The 21,669-nt window shown below is 41.2% G+C and overlaps 1 protein-coding gene across 10 annotated transcripts in view; it reads left to right on the top strand.

The window, feature by feature from the left end:
• CACNA2D3 (calcium voltage-gated channel auxiliary subunit alpha2delta 3) overlaps positions 1-21,669 on the top strand; it is a 946,725-nt gene that overhangs the window by 880,036 nt on the left and 45,020 nt on the right. For all 10 annotated transcript variants that reach the window (XR_005374880.1, XM_038566127.1, XM_038566132.1 and 7 more), the window contains 4 exons: positions 4,007-4,082; positions 6,737-6,789; positions 8,304-8,359; positions 18,086-18,197. Coding sequence is in view for 9 of the 10 variants with exons in the window: in XM_038566127.1 (XP_038422055.1) it covers positions 4,007-4,082; positions 6,737-6,789; positions 8,304-8,359; positions 18,086-18,197 (297 nt within the window). In the remaining variant the exon portion in view is untranslated. The remainder of the gene's footprint in view (positions 1-4,006; positions 4,083-6,736; positions 6,790-8,303; positions 8,360-18,085; positions 18,198-21,669) is intronic.

The following is a 21,669-nucleotide window of genomic DNA, read 5'->3' as shown; positions in this document are numbered from 1 at the left end:
TTTTTGGCAAATCATTGAGCCAGAGCTCATTCAATGAGTTATTGCAGATAAAGGACCTGACCTCATGGGCACACAGTAGGTGTTTAATAAATGCGGGTCCCTGCAGTTGCTCACAAGTTGAAATGAGTTGAGCTCATGCCTTTGAAATTGAACCTTCTAATTCTTAGAAGAAATATTTTTCTTGGTCGTTGGAAAAGAGCAGGATCAGCAAAAGAGCTTTCAGCAAGTCCCAGTGTCATGGGCCTGTCATCCAAGGCTCTGCTGCGGACAGGGGCACACAGGACTGTCTAGGTTTTCTCTACAGCACTTTGAGTTTTGTCTTCAGACACCCTATCTGCCTTCCGTCAGAGTTTCAAAGAGACCCGTCTGGGGAGCCCAGAGATGCTAATGATAAGGTCTCAGCTGTAGCCTGCGGCTGAAGTGGCCTGGTGGGGATGTCATGGGGATTAAGGCATGTTATCTGTAATAAGAAGAAACTGAGTTGCTGAGTGCAGCGGTGCAGCACCAATCTTGGGCTGGGCATGCTGCTCGGGGCTTATTTTAGAGCCGAATGAAAGCAGGCAATTATCATGTTCTTTAACTATAATCAGCCAAACAGGATACAGGTAGCCACAAAATGGAGTTATTTAAAACAGTAACAAAATCACTTCAAAAAGGGTAATAATCTGGAAGTCTCTCTTTCTGCAACATCTAGTTAAAGCTGTCTAAGCGTGGAGAAGACAGGGGACGCTTGTTCTGTAACCTCCTCAATGGCAGTGGGATCAGGAGAGCTTCCTTGTGAAATGAAAGGCAGGAAGGATGCCCTGGCCCAGAGGCGGCTCCACAGCGGTGGAGTTTGGCCTCCCTATATAAACTAGCGCCTCTGAAACCGATCCTCGGAGAATCCTGAGCTTCCCAGGAGGGTGGCTACCAAGGGGTTCTCGCTAGCCCGGCTAGTTGGTCCATCCTGCCCCCTTGACCCCAGACAGCCCCTCAGCTTGACTTGAAAGTTGACTCTGGACTTCGGCTATGAGACCTTATCTTAGGCAGCATTTTCTGTGACATTCCAATGAGACCGGGCTCGAGCACCAGGCTGGATTCTAAGTATTGCCCAGAATCTGTCAGAGCCTGCTACTGAGCAGAGTAAGGGGGATTCAGCTTGACCCCCATCTAATTCTGGCTCTGCCATTTGTTAGGGGTGTGAACTTGGACACACCGCTTAGGCTGGCTGATACTTGGTTTGGCCCCTCTGTGAAATGGGGATGATTAGACTCTATCTTGTAGGGATATGCTTGCAAGAGTATCTTGCTCACAGTTGCTAAATAGAGCTCAGTAGACATCAGCAGTTGTTATCATGGTCCTCAGCTATGAAGCCCATGACAGAAGTTCCCACATCATCTCTCGATAACCCTGGTGCCAGTCCTGGATGTGTCTTGTACTGCAGTAACAGATGTGAATTTTATGCTGCATCATATATCCCAATGAGCTAAGAAAATCAGGAGGCCTGTCCATCCTTCAGCCAGCTGGGTAAAGCCTGAGTCAATTCCCATTGCATTAAACACCACCCCATTAATTAATAATGGCAATGAAAACCAGACTAATAAATTATAACAGCTGCTGCAGCCCTGCCTTCAGCTGAATGGTTCTTCTTTACTGGATCCCGTGCTAAATGTAATATGTATATAACCTTGGGTAATCCCACAGCTGTCTGAGAAGATAGCCATTTTTCTCACCATTTTACAGATGAAACTGAGGCATCAAAAGAGTAAAACAAAACAAATAAACAAAACTGCTATAATAAGTGGATGAGTTAGGATTGAGCTCAGGTGTTATTGACTTCAGAGCTGATGCTTTAACCATTAAGCCACACTGCCAGTCACTTGAGCCTTTGGGAATGGGGTAGCCTTAAGATCCCAAACTCTAGTGAAGAACAAAATGAGGCCTTCTGTTGTAAGAATCATAACAAAGCTGGCATGCTACATAGTATATTTCCACATGTCTGATTATTTACATCTCAGGACATCTTTGTGAGTCATTTTATAAGTGAGAAAATGAAGCCTCAGAAGAGGGTTATCATCTTGCTCAAGATTCCACCCTGGATGGTGGCACCTGGATAATAATCTTTCAAACCAAAACCACACTGTATTCACATCTACGAGACTCCAAACACAGGCACGTTCCACTCAATCCGTGCTGCCTTTCACCACACTTGGCCAAGTTTCAGCTGTAGGGACAAAATTGAGCAGTATGAAAAGGATGAAGCCAATCATAATTCTTGCCAAGTCCTAGAAAGCCCTTTCAGGAGCACCTGCAGAAATCCCTGGAATGAGATGGAGACTATGGAGTAATAGGACAGTTAGGGACCTAATAGAGTTGTCCTTTGTGGTCCACAGTTGGTTCTGTAGCTGGGGTAGCATCAGGGCTGTGCCAATGTTGAGCATTTCAGTGGAAATTTGTTCAAGGACTTCCCTGAGCCAGATGCTTAGCTAATTCACAGGCTTTGTATCTGTCTCAATAAGCTCAGGTTCTTCTGGCATTTGCTGTAAAGAAAAAAGCCAGAGGACAGTGAATAAGACTAAAAGAAATGCTCTGATGAGGGAAAGGCTTTGAGGATTTGCTGGGAGATCGTGTGACCTCTGGTGCCCTTTTGGGCTCTGCTCCTTGACACACCTCTATAGTGCTGGTCAGGAGCTGGTTTCCATCCTCATTTGGTCAAGCATGGCCAATTTTCTACTTGGTGCCTGTAGATGGTTCTTTATTTAATCCATTTGTATGACGCTTCTAGCTTATTGTCCAGAGGAGGAAGTCTTCACCTTTTAGCTTAAAGTTGATGTCTTCTATCTAGTTGTGACAACATCTCTTCAAGACTTATGTAATCAGGCAATCATTCATGCGTTCAACATTTGGAAGCCAAGTGCATGCCCCATACTGGGTGCTGGGCTAGTGCATAGGGTCCAACCCCAGTCGGCTGGAACTGACATGGAACTTCTATTCTAGTGTCCATTTCCAGTCCAACATTAAATATGCTCCAGGTTAAGCATTGTATTATTCTAGAAAGGAATTCCTTCAGGGAGAATTTCTTGCAATCATTTAAAAGTTCGTGTATTGCAGTGTTAACATGTCCTCTGGCAGTTATGTAATTCAGGCCAGACTTCAAGTGTCTCTTTTGGGGGGTTCCCAGAATAGTGGGAAGGCAAGCTGGTGGGAGGAGGGAGGTATATGGCCTTTGGGATAAGGTGTTTGCTCCGTCTAGAACTTTTAACTAGCTACCAGAAACTGCCATTCACCTTTCTTTATAGAGTTGTTGATAAGAAATTAAAATATCTGGAACAATTATAAAGTGAAACATCTTGGCAATTGAGTAAAAGTCATAATTGGGAATGAAAGCTATACTTTCATCACCAGTGTGTGGGAAATATATCCATTTTCTTGTCTCATCAATGGCACTGTTTTCAAAAGCAAAAAATATAGTCACTGTTATGGTGGTGGTAGTTGGGAGTAGGGATTACAACCAATGAGCTAACTGGTTTCCAAAAAATTGTCAAAGTACTGGACTTATCTTAGCCAGAGTTGTTTCCTAGTGCTTGAGAGAGGCAGAGGATCCCACCACTTCTGAACTCAAAATAGCCCTTCTGAGCTTTCCTCAACCCTGGAGACATGGCCCAAGTGGATGACCTCCAGCTCCCAGAATCCAGTTCCGAACAGCAAAGTCCTTCTGGAGTATCCTAGTCCATGCAAATCAACCTTGTTTAAACCAGAATGACTGTTTATCAAGTTGGGGGTTTCTCATCCCCATCTCCTTACCCAATCCCAATACCTTTACTCTCTTTGCTCCCCAAATTCCAAGTATGACCTGGCTGTGTCTTCAGTCCTAGACTTTGCATGTTCCTGTTTTGTCATCTTTATTAGGCCTGCATTTATTTGTGTTTGTAGCTGTTGCTCTTGATGGCGGTGTGGTGCCTGTTCACCATGATGGCTCACACATAGCTTCCCATTTAGTGACCCTCCTTTCTATTCTTTCCTATAGAATTACCCTTTATGACTATCAAGCCATGTGCAGAGCCAACAAGGACAGCAGTGATGGTGCCAGTGGGCTGCTGGATGTAAGTACTGTGCAGTCACCTACAAAACAGTGGCACATTTCTCTGTCTCTGAGCGTGAGCATATCTTTATCTGTGGAATGAATAGTTTATCTTTTTCAAAACCATGAATGTTTTATTTTATTTTTTTTAACCATGAATGTTTTAAAGTGTTTCCTGATTTTACTGGTTAAGAAAAACCACTTCCATTCAAACTGACATTGATTATATGAATGACAAAGTTCTGAAATCTTTGAGGGATGAATGTGCCCCCTTTTGATGGATAGAAAAGGGGAGAAGTTGTGGCAATTCTCCCCTTCTCCTATAAAAGAGAATTTGGTTTTGCTCATCAGAAATCTTACCTTTGGTTTGGAAGAGACCGATTAGCCTATGGACAAATTCACATTTTGATCACAGATTCTCTACCCTAAGCAGGATGCTGCTTAACTTCTGTATCATTTTTGCTGGAGCTGGTTACATCAGTGATGTCATAGTTGGGAACCAATCAACATAGCTATTGTATCATTAGAAACAGACTTCCAGAAACTTATAATTTACTCCCAGTTAAAAATGTAATTTACAATGTACAAGCAATGTAAGTTTGTCCACCAGTCACCTGAAAACACAGGAAAAACAGAGTATATTTCAACATAACCCAGTATACGTGTATAATAAATAGAACCTTTGCATGTTATCATTTTGTAAATTCCAAAAATTAACTTAAAATCTGGTTTGAAGCACAAAATTTATGAGCCATTTTGGTTTTTAAAATATAAACACACACCTTCTCATTTGCAGATGTAAGATCTTGCAAGGAGATTATTTAAAAGCCAAATATTTAACATGGTTCTCCTACGATGAGGGAGCAAGAAATGATTTGGAGCTGGAAAATTTCTGAAAGGCAACTAGGGACTGAAAGCTGAAGGTTTTGAAAAATACTGCTTCTAAGTGAGAATCAATATGCCTTTCCAAATCCAACTTCCCTAGATTTAGCATGAATATTTCTAGATTTAAAATGTTCCCAAGATATATTTTCATCATTAGGTTTAAAAGCTCAATGGCTTTACTCTTCTGAATGATAATGTGCATTTAAATTTTTAATCCTGTATTTACATAATCCCTTTGTGTGCCCATACTTTGAGCCAGGGTCTGGCATGGAATGCTTGAGTGCGCTTCCACCCCTCCCACTCTACCCCCTGCCCCCGAGGGAGCTGCCTCTGTGCTGGCCCTTCCCCCCCACCCCAGCCTCCCTAATCCCTCTATTCATTCCCTCCTCCCAGGGACCCACACTACCTAGGACTACCAATGTGTCAACTGCCCATCCCAGCAGGTACAAAGGCACAGAACCGTCCCTGTCCCAGGGTCTGACCACCAGGGTCTTTTTGAAAGAAAGATGCTTATTTTCCAAGCAATGAGAAATATAATGGCAAAACCACAGGATTGCAGGTTGCATTTGGTTTTAGGAAATAGCTAATAGCTCACATCCTTATCTGACCCTAATTCTGAGGGTTCTGTGATTCAGGGAATGATGTTGACACACTCAATTAAATCAGAGCGAGGAATCCAGTCTGAAATCTGTGTGGGCTGAGAATAACCCCAGTAGACTGTTATTATTGTTGTTTTGTTCGTTTACTTACGAACTTGAGATAGGGAAATTTTGAGAATGGTTAGAGGTATATAAATTGGTTTTTGTTTTATTTAAAACTGGATAAATCCCCTATTCCCAGTTTTAGTCTTTATCATCAAAATGCTCAGAGGGTAGGACTAAATACCCTTAACTTCAGAAACCAGGATTTGGCATTTCAAGTTTTTGATAAACCTAAAGACAACCACTAAAGGTTCTGAGATTTTTCTGGACCTGCCATCTGGAGGGAGGGCTTTGCCAATGTCAGAGCCTCTCAAGAGCATCCACTACTGGAATATCTGGCATCTACAAAGAACTAACTGAGGGGAAGACCTGGTATTTTCCAGAATTTAGGAAATTGAATTATCCACATAGAAAATATCACAGAGTAAACAATCCAACTGCTTTTTTAAATTAAAATATTCTGAAATAAAGATTAGGCTGTCAATACCTTCTTTTATAGAGATGAAGGGGATTTTCTGCAAGGATAAAATCACATGTTCATATGGCTGTTATTTTTTTTTTTTCAAATCCAAATATGTATGTGTGAGAAAAGGCAGCTTGAATCCTACATAACTCATGGGCAACATTAAAATCAAGTATATGCAACTTGTGCTTATTTCAGCGAATGACATACAGTGATGGAGAACAGGGAATCCCCTTTCTGAAAGGCAGATCTGTGGATTACCACTTGAAATTAGTTGTATGATTCTAGCCCCTCAGCATTAGGCTGCAAAATATTAGCCCCTGGAGGACAAAGGTTTAAACATCGTTTGCTGAACTTCCTTTTTCCTCCCAGAGATAACCCCTGTATTAGATCATGTTTATTTTACTTGTAAATCACATCTCACTACAGGGGAGTTCAAAGTTTTAAAATGTTAGTTTTAGAATACGGTATCCAACCATGTTCTTCTTGTAGCAAGGGCTTCGCTGTTTTCCAACGTGATATTAATCTCTCTAGAAGAATAACATTGTCTTTATGTAAAGCCTTAAGTTAAACTACAAATTTCATATGTGATGCATTGTTTTCAATGAATCCAATTCTTCTCTTCAGCCTTATAATGCCTTCCTTGCTGCAGTAAAATGGATAATGACAGAACTTGTCCTGTAAGTACAATTTGCTGCACTTTTAAAGAGTGACATTCCTTTTCTTTTGTATTATAAAGTGAATTGGAAGACTGTGTTCCATGTTTTGAACAACCATTAGATTCAGAATACTCTGAGATAACCTCATTGGATATCTCGAAATATTGAAAGCTGAGACCAAAAAATTATCTTTAAGTTATTCATGGTCACTGCTTATGCCCTTATGTCATTGTTTAGCAGACTAACAGCTTGCAATATACAAACCAAATTTATTTATTGTGGTTAGTGTTAAATTTAACATAGATGTCTGGCTGTTTTTAATGCAGCCTGGGTGGGCTGTGGTCAGAAGAACAAATTGCCAGGGCTGCCCACTGTGCTCCTTCGGAAGTGTTGGCATGTGCAGGAGAGGGGGCATGTGCAGGAGCGGGGCTTATGCAGTCCTGGGCCAGGGGTGTCAGCTTTTCTCAGGTGTGAATGGTTTACCCAAACCACAGTCCTATTTGGAGGGTGTTAGATGCATCTGTGACTTATGTCAGATTGAAATGGCACAAAGATGGAAGGTTTGACTCCCAGAAGAGATATTGGACACATGACAGAAATACCATGTCCCATGAAAGAGTGGAAATCCATGGACGAACCTGAAAACCAGATTCCTTAAGCTGCACCAAACTCTCAAGTTCTTACTTTGCCCACTACAGCTGTACTTCCAGGGGTTTGAGGAAGATTTCTTACCCTTTGATAAACAGCCATCGTCTTCTTTATGCCTTAATGCAACCTATATTAATTTAACAACATTATAAATTGAAATTCATTTCTCTTATGTACATAAGAGGCAGAAAATACAGCAACAGACAATAGTGAGGTTTTAATTGACAGTGAGCTGCTGGAGGTAGTAGCTGTGAGCCTAAAAAAGAAATGATGGAATTTTGATCTATCTCTATTCATTTGGAGGATGGTTTATATTACTTTCACATTTTTTGCCATCAATTGAGAAATTCTGATATATTTTTTTGAAGTTTCATTGTGGCATAATTTCATAAAGAGAAGCTTGTTCCATCTGTGCCACACATACACACACGCACACACACACACAAGGCTGAACAAGTTTGCATTGCAGAATAAATTTGGAAAGACTTCTTTATTACTATAGATCATACTCTAGGTAGAGAATATGCTGTTTGTATCTCTGCACCAAGACAGAGGAAGGCCTTTGGAAACTGGCTTTTTCCTAGAGACTCAGACTATAACTGGAAAACTATTTCTCCCTACAAGCAGGATATTTCTCAACAGAGTTCTTGAGTGTAGGGAAACCCAATTTCAGGGTGTGGCTGCCTGGCATTGGTGATAAAATAGCCTTTCACAAGGAAGATAAAGCCCAGTGAAAATTCAAGGGTAACACAACCAACCATACTGTACCTTCTGATCATGATGTTATTCTTTCAAATGAAGTGAGCAATGCTGAATAACAGAATGTTGCTGTTCTGTTCAAGGGGCCAATGACCAAATAACTCTGGGCTTTTGCATCACCTGTTTAGGTTCCTGGTGGAATTTAACCTCTGCAGTTGGTGGCACTCAGATATGACAGCTAAAGGTAAGCAGCAACCAGTCCCTGTTTCCCAGCTCAGAGTGGTAAACCCGGGGTTCACTGGCTACTTTTCACCAAGGATGGACAAACATACAACTACCCAGGAAAAAGTGATGGTTTTTAGCTCCATTAGCGAAAGACACCCTTTGTGCTGACTTTCCTGCCATCCAGTCTGACAAAAATTCCACAGGTTTCATTCAGCTCCTGTTGAATGTACACTTGGACCTGTTTCCTTAACTAAGACTTTGAGGTCGTACATTGCACAGGTGAATTCTTCAACAAGCTCGTGGGCAGTGCTTAATATCGAAGGGAGACACATTGCCTTGTTCAGGCTGAGTGAATGGATAACCACTCTGTTTTTTTGTTTGTTTGTTTAATGGTTTTTAATAATTATCCTCTTAAAATATAAATCTAATCATATTATGCTCCCTACTCAAAAGCCTTCAGTGTTTGAGCAGTAATTAGTAGAAACTCTTAGAGGTGTGAGTTGAGGAGTTAGATCAGCAGATTGCATTCCTGTCTCCAAGGTTTGCCTTTGGCAAGTTAGTTGATCTCTTTGAGACTCAGTTTCTCCATAGTAAGCAAAATGGGAGACATAATAAATAATATTTATCTCCTATCTTGTGTGTGTTTAGTGATAAATCATATATATGCTGAGCATGGTGACTGGAACATAATGAGCCCTCAAAAAGTGATAGCTGTAATTACCTTATGATACCGGTGCCGACACTGTTGACCACAATGATGACTAGTCGAGTCCCCATGCCCTACAAAGCCAGTGCTCTTTAATGAGCGCCGGCTCACAGCCATCTGCCCCACCTGCTCCGTCACGCACTCTTTCTCAGACATGCTCTGCTTCTTCTTTCCTGTGTGTGTTCATTCATGTTCATTTTCTTACCTGGGATGCCAGGAACTAGCAGAAGACTAGACTGCTACCATTTTTATTATTTTTTTTAATTATCTGTCTTTTTCAAAGAGGTAGATTAGTAATGTCTCAGCCTCCTCCAGGTGCTGGATGTACTTCAATCTGACATTTCCTCTCCCATCCCCTAAAATCCTAGTGGGAAAGGATTCCTTTAATTCTTCCAGGAAGAGTTAGCAGGATTTTCTTCATGCTTTCGTTGCAGTCAGCTCACACATTTATTTCCCCAGCTCTTCTACAACCATTATTTATTATTATTCATGAAAGACACAGAGAAAGAGAGGCTGAGACATAGGCAGAGGGAGAAGTAGAGTCCCTGTCGGGAGCCTGATGTGGAACTCAATCTCAGGATCCTGAGATCATGACCTGAGCCAAAGGCAGACACTCAACCACCAAGCTACCCAGGTGCCCTTGCACCATTATTGTCTCAATTTGTTTCCTTCACACTAAACTAGAGTTTCTTGGTGGCAGGAGGTATGCCTTACAACCAGTGTTATCCCTTAGTACCTAACTAATGCTCAGTGCTTAATAGGTGCTCAGTCTCGGGATCCCTGGGTGGTGCAGTGGTTTGGTGCCTGCCTTTGGCCCAGGGCGCGATCCTTGAGACCTGGGATCGAATCCCACGTCAGGCTCCCGGTGCATGGAGCCTTCTTCTCCCTCTGCCTGTGTCTCTGCCTCTCTCTCTCTCTCTGTGTGACTATCATAAATAAATTTTAAAAAAATTAAAAAAAAATAGGTGCTCAGTCTCCACGTACTGAATACCCTAACAAATCTTCCTTTTGCTGGGTATGACCATTATAGTGACTGTCATCATGGCTTTATAATTTACACATAGGCCTATGTTGCCTACATTCAGGAATTCCCTCATTTCTTATTAGAGTATGACACGGAGGAATGCCTACAGAGAGGTGTACGCGGGGATGCGGCTGCACAGGGTGGCCTCTGATTACAGTGAACCTAATCCAAGTATATTTGGGGTTGGCTCAATCCTGAAAAACTGACAGCCCAGTATTACAGCACCTTTGTGCTCTGTTTTCTCTCTCTCTCTCTCTCTCTCTCACACACACACACACACACACACACACACACACTGTCCTGGCGACCCTTAGTGTGTGGGTTCCACACTTGCCCTTCATGTTGGGTCAATACCTGCTTTGAATGTCCATAACCCCATTTCTAGAAATCTGAACTAAGGAAGTAAACTGGGGTAGGAGCAAAGGATTCTATGACAGGATGATCATCACTAAGGAACTGATGATTGCAAATACTGGTAACTCTTTAAATGATGATTAATAGGGACATTTCAAAATAAATGACAGCCCATCCGCAGAGAGCCAGAGAAACTTTTTAATAAGATTCTGTTTCTGAAAACAGATCTTGTTCTTTTTTTAAAGATTTTATTTATTTATTCATGAGAGACACAGAGAGAGAGAGAGAGAGACAGAGACAGAGGCAGACACAGGCAGAGAGAGAAGCAGGCTGGCATGCAGGGAGCCCAATGTGGGACTCGATCCCAGGTCTCTAGGATCAGGCTCTGGGCTGAAGGCAGCACTAAACCACTGAGCCACCCGGGCTGCCCTGAAAACAAATCTTTTTAATAAGATCAAAACTGCTAATGAAACTAAGTGACATAGCAAGATAAACAATATACAAAACTGTATATATGCCAGCAAAACGTCCAATGATGGGGGAGAGGGGATACGGAATTAAATAGGGTCAGCAATCAGTATGGCCAGTGGGGAGTCAATAAGCAGAGAACAAAATATGAACTAGGAAAGGAAGAGTATTATGTCCCCCAAGAAAATTTTACCTATAACACAAACCTGCTTTTGTTGAAAATTGCACACGTGAGAGCTGAGAAGGAACCCACTAAATGGGTGCTTGCTATCTTCTTCTATTTACTTTTCTTATTCCACTAGCTTCTCCACAGTTTTACTATTAGGAATGAAAAAGGTTAGATGAGATTAAAAGGGAAGGATGGTGTGGGATGGGGGATGCCTGGGTGGCTCAGAGGTTGAATTGTCTGCCTTCGGCTCAGGGCATGATCCTGGGGTCTTGGGATCGAGTCCCACATCTGGCTCCCTGCAGGGAGCCTGCTTCTCCCTCTGCCTGTGTCTGCCTCTCTCCCTGGGTCTCTCATGAATAAATAAATAAAATCTTTAAAAAAAAAAGGAATCGTGGAAGAAGGAAGATCAATAGAGGCCAAGAGAATGCAATGCAAGTTGGGCATCGGGCTGCTCTGGCCTCAGCGCCAGTTCCTGCAGACAAGTCACCACAGCTTCAAATCAGGCTTTGAGCTCCGGGAGCCTGGAGCAGCCGTTTTGCCCAGATTAAGTGCTCTGCTCTGGAATCAAGCAGCCTGCATCTGCTGCTTGCTAGCTGCTTGCTTCTGGGTGAGTCTCTTGGTGTGTCTGGGCTCTGGTGTCCTGATTGGTCAGCAGAGATAACCAGGCACTTAAGGCAGGTGTGAGAAATGGGTTAGGCGGTGCCCTTGAAGGCCTGGGTGGACTTAGCACAGAGAGAGCACTCCCCACATGGTTGGTGGTACTTATGCTTTGGGCAGCGGGGGCTTTTGTGACTGAGACCATGGCTGGCTCCAGTGCGTTCAGTGCTGAGAGCAGCAGACTGGTCAGCATCAGGGTTTGCTTTTCGGCATCCATCTTCACTATCCTGTGCCTGCCCACCTCTGGGTGAGGAGCTTCCATGATGAGCATGAGGATGCCCCACCTCTTCATGCCAACCTACTTCTCCATTTGCCCCATTCTCACCCTGGCTTGCTCCTCTTCCCCATGACCTGCTGCCCCAGGCATCTGCCCACACTCTGGTTCTGGCCCTTCAGATTTGAAATTAGTTTAAAAATTTTTATTGTGTGCCAGTCACTGTGATCTTTGCTCAGACCAGTGTTTTTCAGCCTTGGGGGGGATTTTTTCTTCTAGGAGTCATTGCAATATTTGGAGACATTGAACAACTGGGGGGTCCAGATAGGGGGTGGGGGTGCTTGCTACTGACATCTAGTGGGTAGAAGCCAGGGATGCTGCTAAACTTCCTAGGACACACAACCCCTGACAACAAAGAATTATCCTACTCAAAATATCATATCGGTAGTGCCAATGTTGGGAAACCCTGGTGTAGACTGAAGAGTATAGGTTAGGGAATGAAGAATAAGGAAGAAGATTATGGTGGCCTTTGCACTCATGATGCTTACAGAAATGGATGAAGGTTCCCATTCTGAAATTTTACATCCCCTCTCCTCTGCTCCCCCTGTACCAGGACCAACAGAGGGCAGAGTTTCAGCTAAGAGGAATAATGAGATGCTTCAGCTCACCATTTTCTTTGAGAAAATTCTTTTGAAAAAATTCCTTAATAGATAATTCCAAGTCACGTCGCTCTGTTGCCACACTGCGAGACCTTCCCCTAGACTCTAGAAAGACCTCATCAAATGGTTATATCATCACCGTACAGTGTGCAAATATACAGTGTAGTGCTTTTCCATTTCCAGAGTGTTGGCGCTAGACTATCTTCAGATCCTATCATCATACCTGAGAGGTGGGGACTGCTGGAATTTGTCACTAAACCTTTCTGAGCTACCTAAGTCAGACAGCTATTAGATAATAGGCTCAGACATAAGCCAAGGGCTCAGCTAGATGGCAGTGAGCAAGGCAGCCCACCTTGTTTGAGCCCCTGTGCAGAGCTGGCTGCCTTATGTGGATTATCTCATTTGGGCCTATAGGCTTCTGCTGGGCAGGGCTGACTATTTGCAATCCATAGATGGAGAAATGAATCAAATGGGGGGTGAACAGACTCATCTTCGGGGCTGCTGTCCTCTGGGTATCTTTGTTAAAGGAAAATATAAATGCTAAGATCCAGTGCATCAGTAAAGTTTCAAGCATCACAGCAGTATTGACTTGCAAGGTTTCTTCATTCTAAATTTACCATTCCCTCACTAGATAAAGACCCTGTGCTGAGACATACATCTTTGTTTAGCTAAAAATGGAATCCATAATTACACTGTTTATCTGCTTCATTTCCTTAATGAAGGGGACTGTGCAAGCCCATTTCTGCTTGATTATCACAAAGGTATCATTTTGGCGAAGCTGCACAAAGAGAATGGAGCTTGCTGGCACCGAATATGAATGGGGGTGCATTCACAGAGACAAAAGAAGGGGAAAGCTTTTCAAATGGCAACTCTATTCATTCCCAGTTGTCTGCCCGTAATTACTGTGAACCCAAGTCAGTTATTCTCATCAGGGACATTTGTTGCTAAGGGAAAATTAAAGAAATTCAATTGTGTGGATGCTCCATTGGGTGCTTCATTGTGAGTGAGTGGTAGGTCATGGCTTCAGCTTGAGACAGCCGGCCTAACGGGGATGGGAAGTAGAGCAGTGTAATGGACAGAATGAGGCTCCAGGATGTGACTGGCGGAAGTGGATCTGGGCCCCCTAGCTCATGGCAATGTGACTTTGGCCAAGCAGTGTAACTTCTTTCTCTGGGCTAATTTCTTCATCTGTAAAACGGAAGACCAGTAGGCCTTCCCCATTGCATGGTGGTGAGGACTCTGTCCATACCAAGGGCCTAGCATCGTGTTTGGCATGTAGTAAGTGTTCAGTGAGTATTGGCTGTAAAGGTGGTGATGATGGTTTTGCTGGTTAAGTAAATGATGGTCATGAGAGTCACTTTCTCTGGGACACAAGGCAGGCCGTGTCTGCTTTCTGAACCCCAGTTTTCCGTAAAGTAAGGAATCGGCCTAGTTGAGATTTCTGACCTCTTGTGCTTACACCTTTGTAAGATAATGAGTTGTAAATGCCTAATGGCTAAAACAATGCTCATTAGATCACTGGCAGCCTTAGCTATTGGTTCACAATTGCATAGATAAGCAGTAATGATTGGCAAATATATGTGGTGTCCATAGCACTCCAGGCAAAGAAAAGTCTTCATAATAAACCATGTTATTTAGATTAAATGTGGCCATGGTTTTATATGATAATTCGCATGTTTCCCAAAAGCACAGCAAGCAACTTCCAGCCAATCTATAGTCGGGTTGCAAACAGACTCAACGGTTTATCGCCACATCAGTATGGGTCCCCTGCAATTGTCAAGGGAAGAAGAATTTCATCTCCAGGAAGGATTGGAGCCAAATGAGCCTCACCATTGAGAGCGCTGGACTCATTCCATTGTAACTGGGCCCAGACAATTACAATTAGAGATGGTGCAATTATCGGGCCTATTTAAATCATGTGTGCTGCCTATCTCAGCCCGCCCCAAAGACCTTTCTTCCTCTCTTTCATTGGCCAAACTTCACAGAGCAGTTAAATATATGTGTGCTGGAGCCAGACGGCACAAGTTCAAATTCTGGCTCTGCCACATATTCACTGGATGAATTTGGGCAATGTATTTGGTTCACTCTTCCATTCACTAATCTGCAAAACAAGGATAATCGTGGTTCCCACCTTATAGTTTATGTCTTTTTATTTTGTCATGTTTTACTGTTAAATAAATGAATACATGTAAAGTAGAACAACATCTGGCATGTAGTAATTTCTTAATAAATGTAGCTGTTACCATTATGAGGTTATTATGTGCCATCTGCCGGTGTGCGCCATATCCACTTATAATCTTTGTTGTTGGGTTATTAGGTTTTTGAAAATTAATCTTTTATTTTATTTTAACTGACTCGTTTTTTGAAATTTGAATAATTTAAATATTAAAAGGAAGTTTCCCAAATTGAAACTCACTATCACTTGCTATATACAAAGGAGTCAATTGTGAACACAAGAACCATGACAACAAAAAGTGTTACCAAATTGTAGCCAGATGCTCTGAGGTTTATGTGTGGCCTCCCCAGATAAAGAAGGAAGAAGAGCAAATGAAAGAAAAATGAAAATGAAAGGTGGGAAAAGTTCCCTAGCATCCAACAAAGACACCTTCCTGACAAAAATCAGAAGCATTGAAAAAGAACTTGGAAGTGAATGATGTTTCTACCAGGTGCCTCTCTCTCTTGTTGCTGTTTGGCCTGGGCCGCCTAAACTGACCTTGCCTTCCCCTTGAAGGCAGGCAATTTGTCATGAGGGCCTGAGATGCTTACATTCCCTTTGTCTATTTGATTGCCTAGAAAAACACCATTCAGGGGAATTATTCAGATTTTCTGCAAGCATGTGATGACACTTGCTATGAGTTCGCACCACAGGGCATGGGGGTCAGGCAGTGTCTGGGACCTGTGCCGTTGGGAGCATGACACTCACCAGTGCTGGACCCGCAGTGGAGCTGGGAGTCAAGGAGGGTGTCAGTGGCCTTTTTTTTTTTTCTTTCCTTTTCTTTCTTTCTTTTTTTTTTTTTTTAAGATTTTATTTATTTGAGAGAGAGTATGAGTGAGAGAGCACAAGCAATGGGGACCACAGAAGGAGAGGGAGAAGCAGACTCCCTGCTGAGCAGAGAGCCAGATGTGGGGCTCTATCCCAGGAACCTGAAATCATGACCTGAGCTGAAGTTAGATGCTTAACCAACTGAACCACCCAGGCACTCCTGATTGGCCTTCTCTAACCCAAAAGCAATGCTTCCAAAAGGCCAACAGTTTCTAAGAATTCAGTGCAATAACGTGCAGTCATGTGGCTGCATTCAAGTAAATATGTTCACTTAAGCAGCCCTCACAGTGTGTCACCACTCTCCATGTTTTAATTCATCCTCAAACAACCATGTAAAGTTATTCCCTTTTATTCCCATTTTACAGAGGAGAACACTAAGTCATAAAGAGATTGTGTGCCTACCTTGTGCCTTTAGCTACTATGTAATTAGTCCAACTCCTGGCAGGTGGGTGGGAATGCTCTCCACCAGCTAGCATTTCATTAAGGCTGTGTGTGTGTGTGTGTGTGCACCTGCATATATGTGAAAGTGCCCACGTATGTCTCTTGGTTAAAAGCTGTACCTGCCTGGTCTATTCATTACTCAGAACAACTCAGTGAGTTAATATGGGCATCTTGCCTTAATGTCAGTGACCTGTTTCTGGAAATCACAAGTCATACATAAAAAAGCTGACTGGATCCACTTCCTTCTGTTTTAGATGAGAAAAATAACAACGCATTATGCTTTAACCCCAACCCCGAATTGCTCTCCTCAAAATAATTAAAGCTCAGTGAAAAGCCTATATATATATATTAAATATATATATATATAATATATATATATATTATTTTAAAAGCCCAATCACACTAGGATATACATGCTTGGAACACGGCTTCCTGATCACCCAACAAATATCTGGTGGCTACCAAATGCTCTTTTAGCACCCAGTAGTCCTGTATGGCTCACCTAGTGCCAGCAGCCTCCACATGGACATTCCACAAAACATGTACCCACGCTTCTGACATCCATTCAACTGTATTTGGAATACAATTTGAGACTTTGTTAAAACATCATTTTGATAAAATCCTATTGAGTTTTGGTATGGAAAATGTAAACTATATATTCTATATATTTGTAAATACATGTTTATATTTCCATATAAACATCAGCCAAAAATTGTACAAAGTTTGGGTATTAGAATCCTATGAGAGCATTCTACTGGTTATATATATATATATATATATATATATATATATATTTTTTTTTTTTTTTTTTTTTTTTTAGCGGAGTAGGGAGGGGCAGAGGGAGAAAGAGAGAATCTTGAATAGGCTCCACAACCAATGTGAAGCTCCATGCGGGGCTTGATCTTACAACACTGAGTTCATGACCTCAGCCCAAATCAAGTCAGATGATTAACCAACTGAGCCACCCAGGCACCCCCTGTGGTAAAATGTTAATGAGTGACAAGTCCTGTGACAAGTACCCATACTATTGGCATCTTCATTTTACAGATGAGAATATTGAGGATTAGCTAGAAGCAATGGAGCACAGGATTTGTACCCCAAACTTCCCCGATTTCAGTCTTTCCTTTTAACTCCTGTATTAAAGTACCTACTACCATTATCATTCTAATGTTACAATGACTTTATTATAATGTTAGCGTTGTTGTTTCTCTTGTTACTGATTACTGTTGTTACTATTTATTATTATCATTAACTGACATTTACTCAGCACTCATTATATTGCAGATACTCTACTTAGTACTCAACATATATTGTTTCATTTACTTCTCACATCACCCTCTGATAGAGGGACTGTATTAGCCCCAATTTACACAAAAAAATTTTTGAAATTTAAAGAGGCTCTGGAACTTGCCCACGGGACATAACTTGTTAACATTATTTTATCAACCACCAAGACTTCACAAAATGCCCACTAGGTACCCATCCATGTACCAGGGTTATCTAGTGCTGTATTACTGGACAAGGAACTTCATAATAGCAGGATTAGGTTCATGGCTGTGGTTCAAAGACATTACGTATTTTACTATTCCATATTTCAATTTTGTTTCTGTAATAAAACCACGCAATTGTATCATGACCTTAGTCTCACCCTAAATAATACGGTGTAACTCCTATTTTATACATTTATTCAGACACACATATGTGTTGTTGCTAAGTTCAAGTAAGTCTGAAGTCAGAGATCCGTTGACTGATGTCCCAGAAAGTATTCTTGTGATGCATAAATGATAGTGGATGAAGCCAACACAACGGCTTGAGGAATTATAGCTTATAGAGTTGCTTGGCAGATGAAATCACTTGACTAATTAGAAAATAATGCATTATGCTGTGCCTAGAAAAATCACAGCGCGGCAGGAGCGGAACTGGGTTCTGAGTTACTGTGGGCTGCCAGTCATAATAAAGCCTGTGCCTGTGTTCTTTATCTCCCCCCCCCCCCCCCCACTATCCCTACAGCCCAGAAATTGAAACAGACCCTGGAGCCTTGTGATACTGAATATCCAGCGTTTGTCTCTGAGCGTACCATCAAGGAAACCTCAGGGAACATTGCTTGTGAAGACTGCTCCAAGTAAGCCTCCCGCCTCCCTTCTGCTCAGTGTAGTACATGTGTCCGGGTGCTCACGATCACAATGAGAGATGGAAACATGGCTGCCCTCTTGTGTGAGGAAGTGTGTCCACCAGCTTGGAAGAAGCATCATTTGGCTTCGCTAGAGAGATCATTTAGAATTTGGGAAGCATCCGAAATGCTTGAGAACGCATCCTAGAATACATGAGGTTTTTAGTCGAGTTTATTGTTGATTGGAAAAAGTCCTAAGGTCCTAATTGGTGTTTTCCCAGTTGACAGTTGGCCATTTCAGCTAACTGTTGGGAAAAAAAAAATCCTTCAGTGCCTTTCCTAGTGGCACCAAATCTTCGGGACTCGCTGGAATCTGGTGTCTGGGGAATGAGTCTTGGTCACCTACTATGCATTTTCCTGATTACTAATGACATTGGGCCTTTTTAAATGGTTTTATTGGTCATTTGGGTTTCTTAGCTCTTCATTCTGTTGGCAGTTGCCTGTGGGGTGATGAGTCTACTCTTACTGATTTGGGTTGTGTATGTTTTGGGTATGATTTCTCTGAAGTTGTATGCTTTACATATGTGTCTTCCTCATCCTTCATCGGACTCCTCACCTTTTATGATGTCTTTACATGCATAGAAATTTTCCTTTGCTTTTATTTTAATGTAATCTAATATATTCTTCTGTGATTTGTGCATTTGTGCCTTAAGAAATTAGTCTCTGCCTCGTGTCATAATGATATTCTCATATAGTTTTATTCTGAACGCTCCAAAGTATTGACTTTCACATTTAGGACTTGAATCCCTTGAATGTATTTGTGTGTGTGCCATAAGGTAGGGTCTAATTTCATCTTTTTCAAAATAGTTGCCCTGTTAACCAGCACTGCTTATTGAATGGTCTTTTTTTTCCCCCAATTGATTTATCATGGCACCTGTGTCATATAGGATGTGTTCCCATCTGTATTCAGATCTGTTTCCAGGTTTTATGGTTTGTCAGGACTGATGTCAACCCCATATCTCTTAATTATTATAGCTTTGTAATATGACTTGATAATTAAGAGAAAAAATATCTTTTCCATACTCTCTAAGTTGTCTTGACTATTCTTATCTCTACTCTTTCATATTAATTTTGTAATCGGCTTATTAATTTCTATGAATTATGCTAGCGTTTTGATTAAAATTGCTCAAAGTTATAGATTAATTTGAAGATAATTGCTGTGTTGTATAATACTGGAAGTTCCCATTTATAAACTAAGTGTGTCCCTTTATTTACATGTCTTTTAATATAGTTTTATAATTTTGTGTTAGATTTATACCTTGAAAGCATATAGTTTTTCCTGCCACCAGAAATGGCATGCATTTATAACTACATCTTCTAATTGGTAATTGCTAGACTCTGAGAATATCACTGATTTCCATATGTTGACTATCTTGTATCCAGTTGCTAAATGGTCTTTTAGATTTAATAGTTTGTGTATGGTTTCTCTTGGACCTTTTTTTCCACACACACTAATATCATTTGTGAAAATTTTCCTTTTTAAACTCCATACTTGTTTTGTTGGTAACTGGACTTGTTGACTAGAAGCAGTGAGAGTAGACAGCTGTATCTTGTTTCTAATTTAAGGGAATCTCTTCTAATAATTCCATGTTAACTATGATGTTTGCTATACGATTTTTTTATTGAGGTATAATTCACATACAATATCATATTAGTTTTAGGTGTACAACATAGTGATTCATCATGTGTATACATTATGAAATGGTCACCGCAATAAATCTAGCTCCCATCCGTCACCTTGGAAAATTGATACAATGTCAGTGACTCTGTTCCCCATGATTTATTTATTTTATTGCTGAAAGTTTTTACTTCTTGATTCTCTGTACCCATTTGGTCTCCCTCTGCCTCCTCCCCTCTGGCAACCACCAATCTGTTCTCTTCATCTATAAATATGAGTTTTGGGTATTTTTGCTGATTTATTTTTTCAATTCCACATGTAAGTGAAATCATGTGGTATGCTATTGGGTTTTCTAAATTGTTGTAAAATATTAATAATATTAAATTTGCCTCCGTAACTATTTTTAAGGAGATTTTGACAGTGATTTTCTTTCAAGTTTGTTTGTTTATGAAATCGCTACACCCAGTGTGGGGCTGGAACTCAGCACCCTGAGATCAAGAATCACTTGCTCTGCTAATTGAGCCAGCCAGGCACCCCCATTGTAACTATTTTTAAGTACAAAGTCCAAGAACATTAAGTATGTTTGCAGTGTTGTGCAGCCATAACTGTTATCCATTTTCTGAGTTGCCTTAGATTTTTTTTTTTTTGCAGATTTTGTGTAATTATTCATGAGAGACACAGAGAGGCAGAGACACAGGCAGAGGGAGAAGCAGGCTCCCCGCGGGGAGCCTGTTGCAGGACTCAATCCCAGGACCCCAGGATCATGACCTGAGCCAAAGGCAGATGCCTAACCACTGAACCGCCCTGGCATCCCTGCCCTATATTTTTTGATAGATAACCTTTTATTAGGTTAAAGAAAACCTACTCAGGGGTGTTTGTTGCTCTTGTTGCTGTTGTTTGAAATTTGAACAGATGTTGGATTTTATAAAAACATTTTTTCCACATTCATTACTAAAATATTAATATGTTGACTTACATTGATAAAAATTTTTAAATTTTTAAATTTTAAAATTTTGAAATATATCATACATACTATATCTTTAAAGGTAGATAAATTATCTACTGTGAAAACATGCTTTCTTTCCCAGGATGGCCTTTCATTGCCTTGATTACAAAAAAATGAAAACCAAAACCATCTTGCTAGGTCTTCATGTTATATTGAATTTTCCATCTGTCCTCAAAAAGAAGAGGAGGCTAGGGTGCCTGGGTGGCTCAGTCTGCTAAGCATGACTCTTGATTTTGGCTCAGGTCATGATCTCAGGGTCTGGGATCAAGCCCTGGGTCTGCCTTTGTGCTCAGTAGGGAGTCTGCTAAAGTCCCCCCACCCCTACTTCCCACCTTCCACCCCAGCCTCCCAAGCCCTCCTCCCCCTCCCCATACTCTTTCTCTGTCTCTCTCTCAAATAAATAAATCTTAAAAAAAAAAAGTGTGGGCTATATTTTTCCTTTCATATATTTTCATTTGATTTTGCTATTAAGGCTTTATTAAGGTCATTTTATTGTCACAAAATTACTTGGATCTTATAAATTTTGTATAAGATTAAATTATCTGGTTCTTTTAGTTTGGTAAAATTTAACCAGAAAACTATGAATAGATAGGTTTTTCACTTTTTTTTTCTGTGTGAGTAATTTTGCAACTACTGAATTAGTTCGTTCAGTGGTTAGATATCTTTGGAATTGGTAATTCTATTTCTTAGAAAAATGCCTATTTTTTCCCACTTTTCATGTTTATTGCATACATTTGTTAATAGAGTTCTCTTTTGATTAGAAATGCTGCCACATTTGCAATTTTGTCCCCTTTTAAATC

The sequence above is a fragment of the Canis lupus genome, chromosome 20 (genome assembly GCF_011100685.1).
Source record: "Canis lupus familiaris isolate Mischka breed German Shepherd chromosome 20, alternate assembly UU_Cfam_GSD_1.0, whole genome shotgun sequence".
NCBI classification, from domain to species: Eukaryota; Metazoa; Chordata; class Mammalia; order Carnivora; family Canidae; genus Canis; species Canis lupus.
The sequence above is the reverse complement of the archived record's forward strand: the minus strand, read 5'-3'. Positions and strand labels throughout refer to the sequence as shown.